The 18,485-nt window shown below is 38.8% G+C and overlaps 2 protein-coding genes across 4 annotated transcripts in view; one reads left to right on the forward strand and one right to left on the reverse strand.

Moving 5' to 3' along the window:
• Positions 1 to 1,478: 1,478 nt before the first annotated feature.
• Positions 1,479 to 7,498, reverse strand: LOC307170983 (GTPase IMAP family member 9-like). 3 transcript variants are annotated; one of them, XM_079892323.1, is made up of 4 exons: positions 7,321 to 7,498; positions 3,475 to 3,597; positions 3,217 to 3,334; positions 1,480 to 3,073 (listed from the first exon to the last, which is right to left on the reverse strand). In XM_079892323.1, exon 4 carries the CDS (start codon positions 3,063 to 3,065, stop codon positions 2,100 to 2,102), a length of 966 nt encoding a protein of 321 aa, XP_079748449.1. In that variant the 5' UTR covers positions 3,066 to 3,073; positions 3,217 to 3,334; positions 3,475 to 3,597; positions 7,321 to 7,498; the 3' UTR covers positions 1,480 to 2,099. The 3 variants fall into 3 exon arrangements, with proteins under 3 accessions (XP_079748447.1, XP_079748449.1, XP_079748448.1); XM_079892322.1 differs by lacking the exon at positions 3,217 to 3,334; XM_079892321.1 differs by lacking the exons at positions 3,217 to 3,334; positions 3,475 to 3,597 and having other exon boundaries at positions 1,479 to 3,073.
• Positions 7,499 to 15,298: 7,800 nt separating this feature from the next.
• Positions 15,299 to 18,485, forward strand: part of abcb7 (ATP-binding cassette, sub-family B (MDR/TAP), member 7) — a 54,343-nt gene continuing 51,156 nt past the window's right edge. The window contains exon 1 of the mRNA XM_079892303.1: positions 15,299 to 15,498. Coding sequence (XP_079748429.1) covers positions 15,349 to 15,498 — 150 coding nt within the window. The 5' untranslated portion in view covers positions 15,299 to 15,348. The remainder of the gene's footprint in view (positions 15,499 to 18,485) is intronic.

Below are 18,485 nucleotides of genomic sequence, written 5' to 3' on the forward strand. Positions count from 1 at the left end.
CTGATCTCCATAATGGTGGCATTGTATTTTTACCAATAAAACATCAACATCTAAACCTCTGTTAATTCTCAAAAATAACTTCTGTAGAAGCATGGCAAAAATCAAATCAGTCTGGTCAGTAATAAGTGAAGCTGGTAATGCTGTTTGTGGAGTTGTTTAATCCTCCTCTGCTGAGATCTTCACAGATTTAATGTCTTCTTTTCTCTTCAGTTGATTTCATTTAAGACTGTGGCTGAAGTCAGTTGTAGTTCTTGTGTTTCTCTTTCCTTCAGTGATTCTGCTTGTTAACATCAGGTGTTCATCACTAATGCTCAATCATCTCTTAATTAATCACTTAATTATCTCATTAACTTTAACACTTTTAACACTCTGTAGATTGGGACAATATGTAGGCTACCTGAGCAATGTTGATTTAACACTGGGGATTTTGTTGTGTACCTGTAACGTTGTAGTAATCATGAAGACCTTGATTAGCTTGTTCAGGTGTGTTTGATTAGGGATGGAGCTAAACTCTGCAGGAAAGTGGATCTCACGGTCCAGAGTTGAGGACCCCTGAACTAGACGAATATGTAGTGTACTACATAATGTGTACTAAATTGGAACAACTTCAAGTATACTTAGTATACTTTAAATATATGCCTGTGTAGGGCCTAATTACTGGCTCATTGGAAATACCTGTGGCAACAATTTTGCAAAGCGCAAAATACGTTGCGTCGTGCACGTTTTGTGACAGTTTCAAAGTGAAATGTCCAGTGAGTGGCGCTAAAAGATTAATGCTCCTTTACGTTTTAAAATAATGCACAACTACACTATGGCCTATAAACCTACTCGATAGTGTTAACAAAATCAAATGCATCATAAAAACATATCCGTAACCATGGCATCGAACATCAGCGTATGAATCTCAACAATGGTGACGATCAAAAGCTTCATGCTGCAATGCATATTGGGTATCTAGTCTTTCTGTGCACTTTGACCTCACATTGTGGCCTTAGTATGAGCACACAGTGAGTGCGCTGAGGTTACACTTTTAGATCACTGTGACCTCAGATTATGAACACATCACGCATATCCTCTGAGCTCATTGTGAGATCACTGAGATTAAATTGTTGACTGGGATTTTGAACTTTGGGCTCGTTCACGATGATTTCTTTCTTTCTTTCACGGGATTTGTACCCGAGCTCTTCGTGTCTCAAGAACAATTCTATAGCAACTGAGAAAGCTTAATGCGTCAGTAAAACTGAACATATGGAGCTGGTTGATGCAAACTCCAAAATATATTAGGTTACAAATCATGCACTATGGTAAAAAGTGTTTTGAGGTCATAACATAATTGTGCAAGGAGCCGCTTGAAAACAAGTCTTTATTAATCTATAATCTGCCCCTGTAATCATAATTGTGTGTGAAAACCATTAACCGTGCTTGCTGTTTTACTCCTCTAGTGTTCATTTCTTTCAAAAACTGCCTGAGCCGATTGTTGATAGTGAGATTAATGTGTACTTTATTTGTGTTACAAGTACAAATTCATTATGTGTGTCTTCGAAACATACAAGCAATATCATATATATATATTAAAGATTTATTTGTGGCATTTTTGCCTTTTATTAGGATAGGACAGTAGCTAGACAGAAAGTGAGGGGGGAGAGAGAGAGGGGGGACGGGATAGGGAAAGGAAATATACATTGTGTGTCAAAATACCATCAACACATGCTGTGTGTTGTTTTTTAACACATCCCTTTTTTACAGTGTGTACAGTCAATTTGACAGATTATGACGTTACAAATGCATCATAATGTACGAAACACCAATACTGAAATACTACAGAATTATTTTACATATTACAATTTCTTACTATTAATATGCAATTCAAGTTGCTTTCAAGTTATTTCAATCATCTGTATTACTGTAGTGTCCTCCTCCTCTCTTCTCTATCATTGTGTCAATCTTCTTCAGTATCATTCTCCTGCTCTGTTATTCTCATCTCTGTTGTCTTTATTGTGTGCATTAATCTAGTGTTCACCTCAATGAGGTTTTCTATGATATATAAACACTTCTCATGATCTGTTATTAACTCTGTGTCAAAGAATCCAGGAGTATCATCAACTACAGACACATTCATTATTTTGTTGTATTCCATCTTCTTCCTCTCTCTGTCTCTCCTCTTCTTCCTCTCTCTGTCTCTGCTCTTCTTCCTCTTCTTCATATCTCTGTCTCTGCTCTTCTTCCTCGTCTTCCTCTCTCTGTCTCTGCTCTTCTTCATATCTCTGTCTCTGCTCTTCTTCCTCTTCTTCCTCTCTCTGTCTCTGCTCTTCTTCCTCTTCTTCCTCTCTCTGTCTCTGCTCTTCTTCCTCTCTCTGTCTCTGTCTCTTCTCTTCTTCCTCTTGTCTGAATCTCTTAGCATCTTCATACATCTGATTACTGTAGTGTCCTCCTCCATTCTCCCCTATCATTGTGTCAATCTTCTTCAGTAGATCATTCACCTGATCTCTGTTATTCACATCTCTATTGTTGAAGACGTGAAATCTGCCTCCACACTGATCAACTAGATCTCTTAATCTACAGTTCTCCTCAATGAGTTTCTCAACAGACCTTCCTCTCAGCAGATCTGTATGAGTGAAGAGAATGATGGAGTATTTTAACACCTCCTGACCAAACATCATCTCAATCTTCTGAGGAATCTGCTGCTCCTGTTCAGTGAATCTGTTATTCACAGAAATCACAATAAGAAAAGCGTGCGGTCCAGGACTGGATAAATAAGCACATCTCATGATCTTCTTCATTAACTCATGAGTGTTCATCTGTGTGTCAAATAATCCAGGAGTATCAACTACAGACACAGATCTGCCTGATACAGTGGCGTGTTTCACTGAGGATTTACTGGTTACTGAACTCGTACTCATCTCAGATCTGAACACTTTCTTTCCCAGTATTGTGTTTCCAGCTGCACTCATCCCAACTCCACTTTTACCCAGAAGAACAATCCGTCTGGATGAGAGATTGACAGCAGGAGTGGCTGGGTCAAAATCTTTTGGTATTTTTCTTCTCATTGGATTCTGCTTCAGCATCTCTGTACCTTTTATAACATAATAAAAAAACAATACCATTACATTACCACAAACCACAACACTCACTCAATGCAGTGAATTTTTATTAACTCTTTCCACGCCAGTGTTTTTTTTTTTTTTTTTTAAAGCAACACTAAGGAAAAATTTTTACCAAATCGTATCAGTAGTTCATCAAGTCGTAACAGGGTGAAAGGCACTTCTGGATTCGCTTTTCTGCCCTATATCTGCTATAACCACACAATGCAAGTTTGCCAAACCGGGTCGCGTTTCTGTAGTTCGAATGAGACAAAAGAAAACTACAAATTTGACTTGCTTTACGTCAAGCGTTACAGTATTCATTATTTAGTTTTTCTTCGTTTCTGATGTCGCAATACATCATACTTTAATTAAATCATGCAACATACTCTACCTTATCTGTGGACATCGTTCATTCCAAAGCCGATGCTGGATAAACAGCGAGCGTGCGTGCGACGGTAGGCTGCGGTAGGTTAAATTATTTACGACATCGGTAATGAACAATTCCGCTTCCAACCTGTAGGGCGACAGAAGAGGAAAAGTTCCTTAGTGTTGCTTTAAAGGTCCCGTTATATGCCCCTTTTCACAAGATGTAAAATAAGTCTCTGATGTCCCCAGAGTGTGTATGTGAAGTTTGAGCTCAAAATACCCAACAGATCATTTTTTACAGCATGTTTAAATTGACATTTTTTGGGGCTCAGAAAAACGAGCTGTTTCAGTGTGTGCCCTTTAAATGCAAATGAGCTGCTGCTGGACGACACAGGGGGCGGAGCTTCATGAGCTCGCGCTCAGTCTGTCAGGACAAATTCATCTCACGGAATGATGATAATATCAGAAACTCTCAGTAACTGCGTTCATTTCGAGTCGGACAATAATGCCTACAGAGTCAGAGAGCTGTATAGAGATGAAACAGGTATAGTTTAGTAGTTTAATTACGGTTATTATAACGTATTTGTCATCTGCTTGTATGTATCCATTATTTATTAATAGCCTACAAGTCTGCTGTCTGAATGATGATCAAACATATACTGATGAGTTTAATAAAGTTTATTGTACATCACACAAAAGATGAAGCGTCAGTTTTACTTCAGAAAATCACCGTAAGAGCTGAGTAAACACAGTAGCCTAAGTTATAAGAAGTGCGCAAGTAGCCAGTAGAGTTGAGGGAGCATTCCTGTGGGCGGAGGTTAGTCAAGAAACGGTTCTAGTGACATCATTAAAGAAGGAAGTAGAGGGATGTAGTCCAATCAAGCCGTTTTTTGTAGTCAACTTCTGTTAAATAAAATATCTCGCTTGGCATTGAACTTTGAGCTTTATAATTTTACAGATATTATTTATGCTCTAACAGCAACATTACTAACTAAAGTTTGAAACATGGGATCACGCAGAACGGGACCTTTAAGTTGCCATCCACCGCCAGCATTTTTGATGATTTTCACCAAACTTTTAAGACGAAATGAAATGTCCCGTGAGAGCTATTACAGTTTTTCACTGTTTATAGTAAGGGTACATACTGTTACACAATTAACATGTCTTTTCCGTTGCTTTTTTACAGTTTTCCGTTAAAATTATGAACATTTTCTACTGGCCGAGACTCCTTCTTTATGTGTACAGATGTGCCGTAATGACGCAAAGACATGCTCGAATTTCCCGTGGAAATCTACCAGTAACACTGGAATTAAAAACATTATTACAAGCTTACCGTTTTGAATCGAGCTAAAGCAAGCTGAGAGTTTTGAACACTGGCTGGTTATGTACTTGCTCAAAAATTTGTTTTGGATAACTTTTATCCCAAAAAAGTTGCGGAAGCTTTAAGTACTGTTTCATCTTGCTCCTACTACTCTTAAGACTGAGCTCTTGGTAGCCAAAGACGCTACTATACAAGTCTGAACTATTTGATGTTTTTCTTGCAACTGAATGACTATGTATGTTTACTGACTGTATGGTGATTTGTGGTGTAATACACATGGCTCATTGACACGTGAAAGTCTCTGGTCTCTTAATTCTTTATGTAGCATCAAAAGCGTTTTTATAAAAGCAGGTGTTACAATGTGATGATCACAGTGACATCACACCATTCTCATATGGTGATACTCACAGTGTGAGTAATATATGAGCTCATTGTGAATTCAAAATGTTGATCAGGTTGAGAGGATGCGGTTCAAATATCGGTCACTGGGGGGACAATAGGCCTGTTTGAGATGAGCAAAATCTGCGCAGAACCGATCACCGGTGATCACCGCGAGATGCATGCCGGTTAGAAATGTGTCCGAGTGCAGTCCGCCTTGCTCTGATGTCATGCTGATGTATGTCAAAAAACTCTCGCGATGACGAGGCGGCCGTGTCGGATTCTGCAGTCGAGCGCAGTTGCTCTCCACCGACTGCGCTGATCAAAAGCATGATGGGAAACGACTTGCTGACAACACAGCTTAATGCTCATTGGTTTAAACAACCATGATGTATTGATCTCTTTTAAAATGTTTGATTTCATGTTCTATGTGTATACATTATGTGTGAATATTCTCAAACTCTCTGACAGTGCGATCTCTATATTGGTTATTTGATTCTTGTCATATTTATTAAAAGAAAATATAAAAACATGTCTGTAATTAAAGTAAAATTGATTGATAAACACATCTTTCTAATGGAAATAAATAGTAGCCTACTTTGGGTGTCTTGTTCATTATATTTATTTTCATATAAAAGCAACAGAACTTAAATTACATCCAGTTTATTAGCAACACCGTGCACGAGTGTGAATCCTGTGATTTCAGTCTTTGATCTCACAGGTGTCTGATCCACTACGAGAAGAGAGATCTGTCCGGCTTGCCTGCACTTTTCTCACTCCTCCCCTCACTGCAGTGACTACTCTCGATTTCATTTCAGGCCAGGCAAGGCACATCTCAAACAAGCCTATTCTACTTCTGTTTCTCAACACTATCACAGTGATGCCACAATGGTGTCACATGGTGAGCTCACAGTATGAGTGGACACCCAGATAACAGATTTTTCTTATAAGAACGTTCTCCAAACATACAACTGACTGATTTTTTTAGTATTTTGAATGCATAAGATTCAAACATTTGAACATCAAGAGAGACATCAAGAATCAGCGTATTTCGAGTGAACGAAAACTCATTTTATATTTAAAATACGTTTATTCGGTGTTGTTTCACTTGCTTGTTGATACCCAACCTGGGTCCTCTCTAAGCGCCGACGGCTTGCTCAATGCTACCCTGCATTACAATATACTCATAAACCCCAGCCAATCAGAGATGAGGCTGCTAAATCCTGATTGGCTGGCTTGACAACCAATCACAAGACTCCCTGCATTGCCGACAGCGGAAGAGGAATTAAAAAAAAATATTTTTTTAAATGCAATTTAATAAGAACAGACCATAATTTACAATGGAAGAGGAAAATACATGGTGGAAGAGACATTTGTTTAATGGCTTTTACACTATTAACTTTCAAGGCTATGTATCTTATATTTAATCAAAATCAAATCTTATTATTACATAATTGCATGTCCCAGTTTCCTACACCTCAATTAAGTGGTAGTTCAAATGTCTTACTGAACTGCAAGTTATGTAATTAGTGGAATTTGAATGTGACCGAGCTGGGGTCTAAAAAAAAACAAAACTATCACACTTAAAAATAGACTGGATTACTAATCTTATAATATTTAGGATGGATAGTATGCACATTGGGATGCAGGCTTGTTCTCTCTCACTGCAAAAAATTATATATATATTAAATTATGTGGGTTACAATGACATGAAGTAATATTACAGTAAGTGACAAGACTTCTACTGTTGCCTTGGCTTTTGGCTTGCTTAGTTGGGGACATTTAATATTCAACAGTATTATTGATCTGACATTTCAATTCATTCTTTCATCATTAATGATGATAATACTTTATTGTAACATGTGAAAATCAGGGAAGTTCAGGATTATTTGCCAAAAGAGGAAGCAAATGTCAGCCTCTAAACAGTGAATTAAAAAAAAAAAAAAAAAAAAGCGTAGTACTGTACAACAAGATATGTGACCCGTGCTGGCAAAATGCGCACAGGACAATATCGCGCTACAGGCAAAACATAATTTGGTTTAATTTGAGGGAACTGTAAGGTATTTACTCTTAATACAATATTTAGATTTTAAATCCAGAGGCCTTGTGTTCGCACTCTCAAAACACTGCATTATTTCAAAGAAGTTAATGAACAGAAATAAACGGACTCACCAGGTTGTGTGGATCTGCTCGATTTGGCCATCTTCACACAAATGTCACTGTTGTACTTCAGACATTAAGAAACAAGCTGTTACAGCGACCTTTGCATTACTGTAAGCGAGTTTTAAATCAAAAGTTGTGCACTCATGACAACACAGAAACTGGTTGGACTTGATGTTTGGCATACATTCCAGACAACTCCCTAACATACACTCTCAAAAAAACATACAAACAAGAAGTACACAATTTTACCCTTTAAGGTACAAGTGGCCATCACTGGGATGGTACCCTTAATAAGCCTGTTAACAAGCAGAATCACTGAAGGAAACAAGAGAACAGAAAAAGAGACGAGCAGAAACACAAGAACTACAACTGACTTCAGACACAGCCTTAGATGAAATCAACTGAAGATAAAGGACATTAAATCTCTCAAGATCTTTTTTTATTTTTCTCTCAAGACTTTATTGAGAATTAAAGGTAGGGTAGGTAATCCTGTTCAGAAACATTTTTTTTTATACTGGGTGAAATGGTCCTTCCATTCTGATAGTAGTCAATACATTATGTGTTCAGAAAAAGGAATGGAAAAAATCTGACCTCTGTAGCAGCTGCAGGACAGTAAAAACTCTGACCAATCACTGCCATTCGGTGCGAATGTAAAGAACCAATCAGATGCCTTCATGTCTCGTGCCCGAGCACCACTGCGTGCACAGCCCTGCGTGCACTCATCATCACATGTCACCGTTCCCGGAAATATTCAGCTCACTACACCGAGTAAGCAGGAGTTTGCGGCACAATGGCTGAGAAAATGCAGCAAAAAGTACCAATGCCAGCTTTGCTACTTTGCTAAACTACTTCCTCGGACCCTGCCCGCACTCTTGAACGACCTCTTCTGCTTCGCCCTCGACCCCGGAGTGGACCTGTCCTCGAACCGACGAAGCGGTACTTGTCACCGGAGTGTAACATTAGTCCTCATCAGAGTCAACAATGTTTTCATCATGGAAACTCTTACATGCAAAACACCGTATATGTTATGACTCTTACACGAAATTCACCTTCATCACAGTTTAACTGATGGTAATGGAAAAACGTGTATCAATGCAACCTAGCTTTGCCTTATAAATATAGCTCGTTACCTATAGCCTAAATATAGCTCGTTACCGAATCAAACAAAATATATTTTAAACTTTACCAGTATCGATATGCTAGCTTGATAGTGAGTACTAAAAGCCATCATATTTGTTTATATTCATAGTGATAAAGTTAGGTATTGTATTACATGTGATTCTGACATGATGTCACTGCATGCACTGCGCTCCACTCGTCTCAGGTAAATAATAAATGCGTCTTCAGCTGAGCCTGAGCGTTTGGCGTCGCGCGTTCATGTGTTTTGGGGGCGTGGCTTTGGAAGGAGCCCAGAAGGGAGGGGGTGGAGTGAATGGAAATAATGACCTGTGTTTACAACAGTCGTGAGAGGTCTACAGACACTCGATTTTTATACTTTCTTTTTCAGAGTACTTACATTTTAATTATGTATTGGTATATAAAGACAGTTTAAACAAATTTGGAATGTTTTTTTTTTCTGAACAGGATTACCTACCCTAGCTTTAACAGGGGTTTAACTCTAATGTGCTTCATTTGAAGTCACCATAACTGTGATTAGTGCTTGCATTATTTGGGCCCTCAACTCTTTTTAAGAGCTCTTAACTCTTTTTAGGCTTTGGGCTCTTAACTCTTTTTAACTCTTAGCTCAAACTTTTGGTCTTTTTTGGCCACTGTGACAGTATGACACATATGCATCAGCAAAGAAAAAGTGAAATATTAGTTCCCTTATCGAGTCGGTCCCTCGACATTACGTATGGGAAATCCATTTTCCTCGAATGCTGAAGCCTGATTTGAATAACTCTTTTGCTTGCAAATAGCCAATGGCGCCCGCGCCCTCGCCTGATTGGCTGACAGCCTCCAATATAGGTGACGACGGGCGCCAAAAACCTCAGAATCTTTCTTCTTCACCTGGAGCCTGGGTTCGCCGTAGACTCACGAAATCAGAGTGGACAACGTGGAATATCCCCTCTCGCGTTCCGGCGGATTTCTTGAAATAGGAAAGAAAATCTCTCTTTGCCGCATGTGTGGTGGTCCTATCGACTTCCCGGACGCACACGAACAATGTGTGCTGTGTCTGGGTCGGGCCCACGCGGAAGCAGCACTCGAAGGATCAGGTTGTCGAGCCTGTGAGGAACTCCCCATCAAGATCCTTCACTCAAGGCTGGCCGTTACCCGTAACGGTGGCCTTATGACTCCTGCCTCTCCTCCGCCCACCGCCGTCGAGCCGCGGACCGAGAGACTGTAGAAAGCTCCGTCAGTGGACTCTGTCGAGGAGTTAGCGTCGGCCCAACGTCCACGCCACCCTCACGATTCAGAACCTCTCACCTTCGCTGAGGCTAGTTACCGCCCTCCAAAGGAAGCGTGGGAAATGAACTCTTTCAGATATGGTGAGGACGACACCATGTCCACGGGTGCCTTCAGAGGCCACCCCGGCCTCGATGGACGTGGAGCTCATGGCTATCCTCAGCGAGGCAGTAGCGGGTCTGGGGTTCGACTGGGCAGCCCCCAAGGAACAGCGGTCTAGGAAGTGGATGGACAGTTCCTTCTTCGGCGCGGACGCCCCGGATAAGATTAAGTCAAGTCAAGTCACCTTTATTTATATAGTGCTTTTTACAATACAGATTGTATCAAAGCAGCTTCACAGTGATAACATGAAAATAGTACAACAAATTTTGTTTTTAGAACAAAATTGCATCATCGTCCACCTTAAGGCAGATCAATAATATTGTTGAATATTAAATGTCCCCAACTAAGCAAGCCAAAAGCCAAGGCAACAGTGGCAAGGAACCAAAACTCCATCAGTGACAGAATGGAGAAAAAAACCTTGGGAGAACCCAGGCTCAGTCGGGGGCCAGTTCTCCTCTGGTCAACGAGCGAACAGTGAATGATTATGATGGCAGCATTACAGGTCAGAAGGCAGAATGAATCAGATTATTTCAGATATTTGAATGAATCATATGAATCAGATATTTGTCCAGTTCCAGCTGGTTGGAGTCGGAGTGCAGAGGGGGAGAGACTGGTTGACACTTCAGGACAGCGGTGTCATCGTGTCCAGGCGCTGGTCCTCCATCAGATCTGGATACGGCCTGGTTCCGGTGGACAGCGGTAAACCTCGAGAGAAACAGAGAGACTAATATTATCATAGATGCCATCCTTCTTATGATGTACCAAGTACATCAGGATTTATGGGAAGTGTTCCCGGTCCCGGCTAATCTAAACTATGCAGCCTAACATTGAATTATTGAAGTCTATAATGTGTTATGTGTACAGACAGGCAGAAGGTTACACACACCAAAATAGGACTATTAGGACAAACACAAACAGAACACAACTGTGAAAACCTGTTCTTAACTGCCCTCCTGTTTCATGATTTTTTTTTTTATTCAACATGGCTATGAAATGATTAAATAGTCTGTTTAGACTATAATTATACTGAACCAATCCTGTTCACAAGGAACACAGTTTATGTTTGGTCTTCCATAATCAGATTAAACTATGTTTTAATGTTTAAACAGATTACTAGCTGGTGTTTTTTGTTGTTGTTGTTTTTTTTTTGGTCTGAAGTCACTTAGGCTCTTAAATTACAATAGCTTATGATCAGTGATTTGTCATTACCGAAACAAATTGTCATTACCATAACTGCAATGTCAACACCATCACCATACATATTTTTGCCAATGAATTATGTATAAATTACAAAAACATCCTACAATTATATATTTCTGACAATGTTGGACAGTCTAAATGATCACTGTATTAAAAAGTTTTGATATATGGCATTCACTTAAAATAAGCTTATATTCCAAGCCAGGGTAGATTGATGAATCAGAAATGTAGATACTTAAATGACTATAATTCATCTTGCAAGTAAAAATCAACAATCCCATTAAGTTCAAGATAAAATAGATTCCATGTGAAACCACAAAAAGTTTTAAAAGCACTGATTTATCATTTAAGTTTTATTTTTTACATATATTCGATGATGTGATGGTAATGACACATTTACTTGAATAGTTAAGAAAACAGCTGGGGCGTTCTAAATCCCAAAATGTAATTCTTGATATTATTGGTTATAATTATAAGAAAAGGTCTGTAAAAGTCCAATTTCAAGATTTTTTCAGATATTTGTATTTTTTGATTGTTTATTATGGACGTTAAAGACTGTACAAATAATACATATAGACAGTACCGTCAAGTTTGGACACTTTAAGGTTTTTAAATGTTTTTGAAAGTTGTCTCTTAATCTCGCCAAAGCTGCATTTATTTTATCAAAATTACAGTAAAAACAGTGATATATGTAGCAATACGTGGCCGTCTAGTAGTGACTACGCCACCCCGAATTGCCGGGGAAATAATCTAATAAATAGGACACAAGTCCGTTTGCTCAGGAGAGGCAAGAGACGTGGGTTCACATTGAAACAGGCAAGTTTTATTAAAGAAAACAATTAAACAATCAATTGTGTCATTTCATAATCAAAAAGGTAACCAAAACAAAAAAAAGAATATGATCACTGCAGGGGCTGAGACCACAGAGAAGCAGGCTAGCTATAGCTGCATATGGCAATAAAACACACTTTGAAGAATCACTCCACTACAAAATAGTGATTAAGAATCACACCACACTTATAACCCCTACTTAGGGTGAAGGCCTGCAGCTAAAACCACCAGCCTGCCTCCAGGAAATCCCAGCTCCTGCAGAATACAGAAAAGAAATAAATATAGAAATGATTAGAAATAAACCAAATCACAATGAGACAAATAATGAAAACAAAATCAAGTTATGAGATAAATGGTCATCTATAATAAAGACAAAAAAAATAAATAAATATAAACCATTCAAACGGTCACAACACAAAAGTCACACAATCAGTCCAACCTACACAGATGGGACCGGTTTGGTAGGCTAATTATCAATCCATGTAATAAATCACAGTTATAATAGTGATGATCATGCGGCTAAGGACTGGTAACAAAACCAGCCACATTCATAAAACAAAAAAACACAAAATTATGAGATTAAATAAAGTAACCCTTCTGGCCCACTTGAGCCCGAAAGAACAAATAAATTGCCTGAGCAATAGATAAAGTGGAGTCCAGCAGTAATATTCGGCTTCCACAAAGCAGCAGACGTGGCTCAATGAAACATGGGTTGCTGACAGCACGTTGTTAAAGTAGCTGCTCAGCCTGGCTCTAACACGAGCAAAAGAGAACTCCTAAACACAAATATTCATTAACTATCTAATTAAAAACAGTTGCAGATTAAAAGAAACGATCGTAAATGTACTCACCCTGATTCAATTTCGGCGCGCACACACACAAATCACAGGTACACGGAAGTCATATGACAGTCATCTGATGTTAGCGAGTCAATAAACAGCTGATACTCCGACGCAGCTATGAGGAGACGTCACACCAATGGGAGACCGAAGGCACGCCACACTAAAATGCATTGCAGGTAAGGATGGCTGACGCGAAACAGTCGTTCCGAAGCTTTGCGAGATCCCGAAGCGCAGATGTTTCGAAACACTGATCCGAAGCGTGATTCGAAACACCCATGTCACGTGACTATGACCAAACGAAGCCTCGAAGTGTTTCACTAAGTGTTTCATCAGGTGTGGTCCGCCGAATCAGCGTTTGATTGACACGGTCGGGAACAGACCACACAATCGCACATCTGTATAAAAGTGAAATCAACGCATATTGACCTCGTGGGTTTTTGTTTGGGAGTTTGATTTTGAGATAGCGGATTTTATTATATAGTGACATAGTGAGATTTGATTAGTTAGGCTAACATTTAAATTTACACAACACATTGACTGATAGGCTAGAGACTGACAGAGTATATAGTGACACATTAATACATAAATATAAATATAGGCAGCTAGATTAATAGATAGATACAGATAGATTATAGATAGGCTACATATATAAATATCTAGATAGATTATAGGTAGATACATATAGATACATAGATTATATCTAGATACATAGATAGATTATAGATACATATCTAGATACATAGATAGATTCATATAGATAGATACAGATAGATAGATTTGGATAGATAGATAAAATGGAGGCTCCGCAGTATAGAGATGCCGTACATCTGTGGTGTGGGAGCATTTCCGTTTAGAAACCCCAAATAAAGTGAGATGTGTGTATTGTGATCGGTATCTAGCCTACTGCAACAATACATCATCCATTATGCGCCATTTGAGGAGCACTCATCCTGCCATTGTGCAGGGTGCAGAGGATGGTATCATTACCCAAGGCCTGCAACTGACACTGCTGGGCCATCTAAGCAATGCACTGTTTGAAATATAATTATAATTGAAATATAATTACAAACTTTTGGGACACTGTTTAGAAAGTCCATAGCCCTATGCCCTACAATCTAATGTCCCAATCACAACTGCCAATCATGTTAAAAATAGCTTCAATGTGAATATAATATAATATAATATAATATTGTGTGAATATACATTTTATAGGTCTACATATGAGACACACAATGCTACAGCTGATGCCACAGTGGAAGTGAAAAAATACATCAGCAATGCATATTTGCCCAGAACTCATGATCCACTAACTTACTGGAAAGAGAGAGCAGTAATCTTTCCTCATTTGTATGTCCTAGCTAAAAAATATCTTTGCATGCCAGCAACAAGTGTCCCTTGTGAGAGAATTTTTTCAAAGGGTGGAGAAATTATCTGTAAAAAAAGAAGTAGGCTAAGTCCTTCCACAGCAGAGAAATAATATTTTTGAAAAAAAAATCTCTAAGAAAAGTGAGACATTGTGGCTTGATTTCTTTTATTAATATTCATTTTGCAGGACCAAAATAACATTATGCACAGTGAGGAGCCTATAGGTTACAAGCTTCACATATTAGAAAAATACAATAATAAAAATAATACATTTTTTTAATGGCTTGTCAAGGTTGTTTTAGATCAACACCTGCAAGTGACCACTAGGTGTCACCGTTGAGACGGGTGTCGGATTGATTCGAAGCCTCGAAACAATATGGCACATTTGGTTCAACTGTTTCATTGCTTCACGAGGCCTCGATCTGGCCATCACTAATTGCAGGTCGCTCAAACAAACGAACTACACAAAAAGTTAAAAACTAACATTAAAACTTACCACGATGTGGGTGTTGCCACGAGAACGCGCACAGCCTCGATGGCCGAGTGTCACACTAAACAGATACAGATGAAGGCACAATGAAACATCACTTAATACTAACATCAAAACAACCGGCTGCACGGCTGACACACATACCTCCGCGGTCTCTTGGAATGAATGACAAAGGGGCGGGCTTTCAATGACGTATCCCAGGGAACATCCAAAGAGTTTATATACACCAAGGGGCAGAACCCTATTGGCCATATATGTAATGAGGGTGACGTGGCAACGAGTCACTCACTTCACCACATATACATTTTAAAACGTAATTTATTCCTGTGATGTAAAGCTAAAAATTTAGCATCATTACTCCAGTGTCACATGATCCTTCAGATCCAGTCATTTATAATATGCTAATTTGATGCTAAAGACACATTTCTTATTATTATTAATGTTAAACACAGTTGTGCTGCTTAATATTTTTGTGGAAACTGTGATATTCTTTTCAGGATTCTTTGATTATTAGAAAGAACAACATTTATTAAAAATATAACTTTTTGTAATATTTATTAATTTCATAAATGTCTTTACCGGTTTTATTTTTTATAAATTAAACGCGCCTTTGCTAAATTAAAGTATTAATATAATTTTTTGGGTTTTTTTTTCCTTCCTTTTTTCCTACGAAACCATAGACTGTACAAAATAGTACGAAACCCGCGGTCGTGTTTCTAGCATAGACTGGTTTCTAGTGGCTACAGGACGCGGCTGAGCGGAAGTGACGTCACGCATGACGTCGCCTCAGCCCCTCGGTTCAGCATGGCGCCGCTGTTGGTCCCGCTGAAATGTGGATTTCACATTCAAAGGCGTAAATTGTCCCTGTTGCTCCAGCAGAGTCGATCTGTCCACGCGTGGATCTGTCACGACCACCGAGCGACGAGCCATCGGAAACAGCGGAGCACTTATCAGGTACATTCACCTCTGTCACACACACACACTTCAGGACACACGGCACCGGCACACAAGGGCAGTCCTCAAACTTTACAAACACCACCTTACACTATATAGTGTCACACACAGCAGAAGTATTGACCATACACCTCTGTGCTGTGTTGTTTGTGACTAGTTGTTGTTAAGTAGGAAGTTGACGTGGTCCATCGTGACTAATGAAGTTGTCCCTATTCTGTTGTGTAAATGTCTTCATTTCTGCTAGCTAATATGGAGGAACTTGTAGTATTCTGATATATAATGTCACATGACTAGGTCACATTAGTTTGTAGATTAATTTGATGGTTTAACTTAACTTTTAGCTGTTGGTTTGGAGTTAACTCCTTTAACCTGTAGGTCACATGATATATAAGTAACACACATACAACAACATGTGTGCTTTAGATAAGACTGAATCCCGCCCTCTTTTCAGCTCATATCAGAGTCACGTGACAGACTCCATTTACACCAGAAACACTCTCATGTAGTGTTGTTTTGCAAAGGATCTGTGATTGCATTGCAGTATGATTTACGGTCAAGACATAGACATGATAGTGTCACAAGCACTTTTTGATAAATAGGCAATAACCAAGTTTGCACGATATGAGTGATTCAACAGGTGTGTGAACTAGCCTATATATTACTTTTACTAGTGGTTGAGTTGTCTAAAAACAACTAGTCAAGTGGTCAATCTTAACCCTTTTGCATCCTTAAGGACATTTTAGTCTTTTTCAGTTTTGTTTTTTGGCCATTTTGCCCGTGTTAATGACAAATGTATAAATTCTGGCACAAGTGTGTATTTTTTATTGGAATTTTACTATTTCACCCTCATTTCCTTTAATAAATCTGTTTTACACTGGGTACAGAAAATAGTTACACTCGGGTAGGGGTGGCCGATATGGCAAAAAATATCATATCACGATTTTAAGGAAAATCACGATTCACGATTTTATCACGATTCTTTTTCATGTTAGTTTTACTATTTTGTGACTGAGCATTACAGCCAAACTAATGTCCAAATGAAATAAACAGTGCTTTGTTTTCATCTACAGTAGGTGTATTTAACAGTAGCATTGAAGAAAGTGTTTAAATGAACAAATATGAAAATAAAACACAACTTAGACTTCATTGTAAAAATTATACATTGATACTTATAAAAGCTATTTAAGTTCTCAGTCAAGAGCAGTGAGTGATTTCCTCCTTGTGTTTTGTTGTTTAATTAGCATTAAAGGGATAGGATAGTTCTCCCAAAATTTACTAAATGTTACGATATTTCTTCAAAAGCAGATCGTGGAGACATTTTAATCGTCCACGATCAAAAATCGTGATATCGCACACCCCTACACTCGTCGGGACAAAAATGTCCCCATTGAAACCCGTTAAAAAATTCACTTCAAAATAAACCGGCCATGGGTCGTCTTGAAAACGAGGCCAAACTTAAGTCTGTGCTCTGAAGCTTCACGTTTTTATGGCAGTTTTTAGACACAGACATTTTTGTCCTCTATGAACCTCAGAGTAACTCTTTTTAATTGATGCACGAGGGTTGAATGGGTCACAAAGGTACGCTTATAATGTTTTTTACATCAAAATCTGTCATAATTTAGAAATAAAAGGCCATTTTCTATATATCAGTTCACTATAAAGAGCAAATGAAATTGTCGTACTTGCGTTGTAAGTTAGTAAGTCATGAATTTACCAGAAAGTGTCTTTTAAAGCTAGGGTAGGTAATCCTGTTCAGAAACACTTTTTTTTATACTGGGTGAAATGGTCCTTCCATCCCGAGAGTAGTCAATACATTATGTGTTCAGAAAAAGGAATGAAAACAATCAGACCTCAGTAGCAGCTGCAGGACAGTAAAAACTCTGACCAATCACTGCCATTCGGTGCGAATGTAAAGAACCAATCAGATGCCTTCAGAGCCAGAAGGAGTGTCTTAGCAGTGTCAATCAAGTTCGCGTACGCGCTGATCGCCCCTCTCTTGCACAGCGCGTACCGTCATTCAAAATCAAGATTGCCGGTGTGCAGAGCAGCTGTGCTAATGGCGGACAAACAACCAAAACTACCAATTTCTCGAGTGGAACCTGCTCATACAACAAAGACAGGTAAACGGGAAAAGACCGATGACGATAATCAAGCCCGTCGGAGTCCATTGACTCAGTGTTAAAACTCTAGCCGCATAACATACAGATAAAATGTCACGCACTGTGCAAAGCAACAATTGAAACCTGTTAATTCACTGGCTTGTCATGTTGCTAAAATAATGTACTAGCAAACCTTATTTAGCATTACATATCGCTAGAATAATTATTTACATAGCCTACTGCAACGTTAGTTACCGTTATATTATCTTACTAGCTATTTATAACTCATAGAAAGAGTGCAACGTTATAAAGTTACATTACATGTATTGCATAATACGTAATGATTTGAGGACCAAGTTTGTAGTCAAAGTATGGGCAGGCCAGTCAATGTAAAGCATTTCGTCCCTACCAGTGAATGTGCCATAACTGTTTATCCGTCGTCATCGGTTTATCCATCGTCATCATGTTTACTAGCCTGCGCGCTCACGGCAGGCTCCGCTGTGGGGGGAACTTTACATAACAAAATACATGTTTAACAGCTAGTAGGCCTAACGTTATATGTTATGAATCTTACACGAAATTCATCTTCATCACAGTGCAACTAATGGAAATGGAAAAACGTGTATCAATGCAACCTGTTTTTAGCTTTGCCTTATAGTTATAACTAGCTCGTTAGCGAATCAAAAAATATATATTTTAAACTTTACCAATATCGATATGATAGCTTGATAGTGAGTAGGCTACTAAAATACATCTTATTTGTTTATATTCATAATGATAAAGTTGGATTTTTTTATTACATGTGATTCTGACATGATGCTACATGCACTGCGCTCCTTCCTCTCCGCTCGTCTCAGGTAAATAATGCGTCTCCAGCTCAGCTGTCGG

Source organism: Squalius cephalus, assembly GCF_949319135.1.
Source record: "Squalius cephalus genome assembly, chromosome: 14".
NCBI classification, from domain to species: Eukaryota; Metazoa; Chordata; class Actinopteri; order Cypriniformes; family Leuciscidae; genus Squalius; species Squalius cephalus.

Coding starts and splice junctions, on each gene's coding strand:
- LOC307170983 (XM_079892321.1), bottom strand. CDS start 7,351: ATGGCCAAATCGAGCAGATCCACACAACCTG. Junction 3,074..7,320: donor GAGCAGATCCACACAACCTG/GTGAGTCCGTTT, acceptor ATGTTATAAAAG/GTACAGAGATGCTGAAGCAG.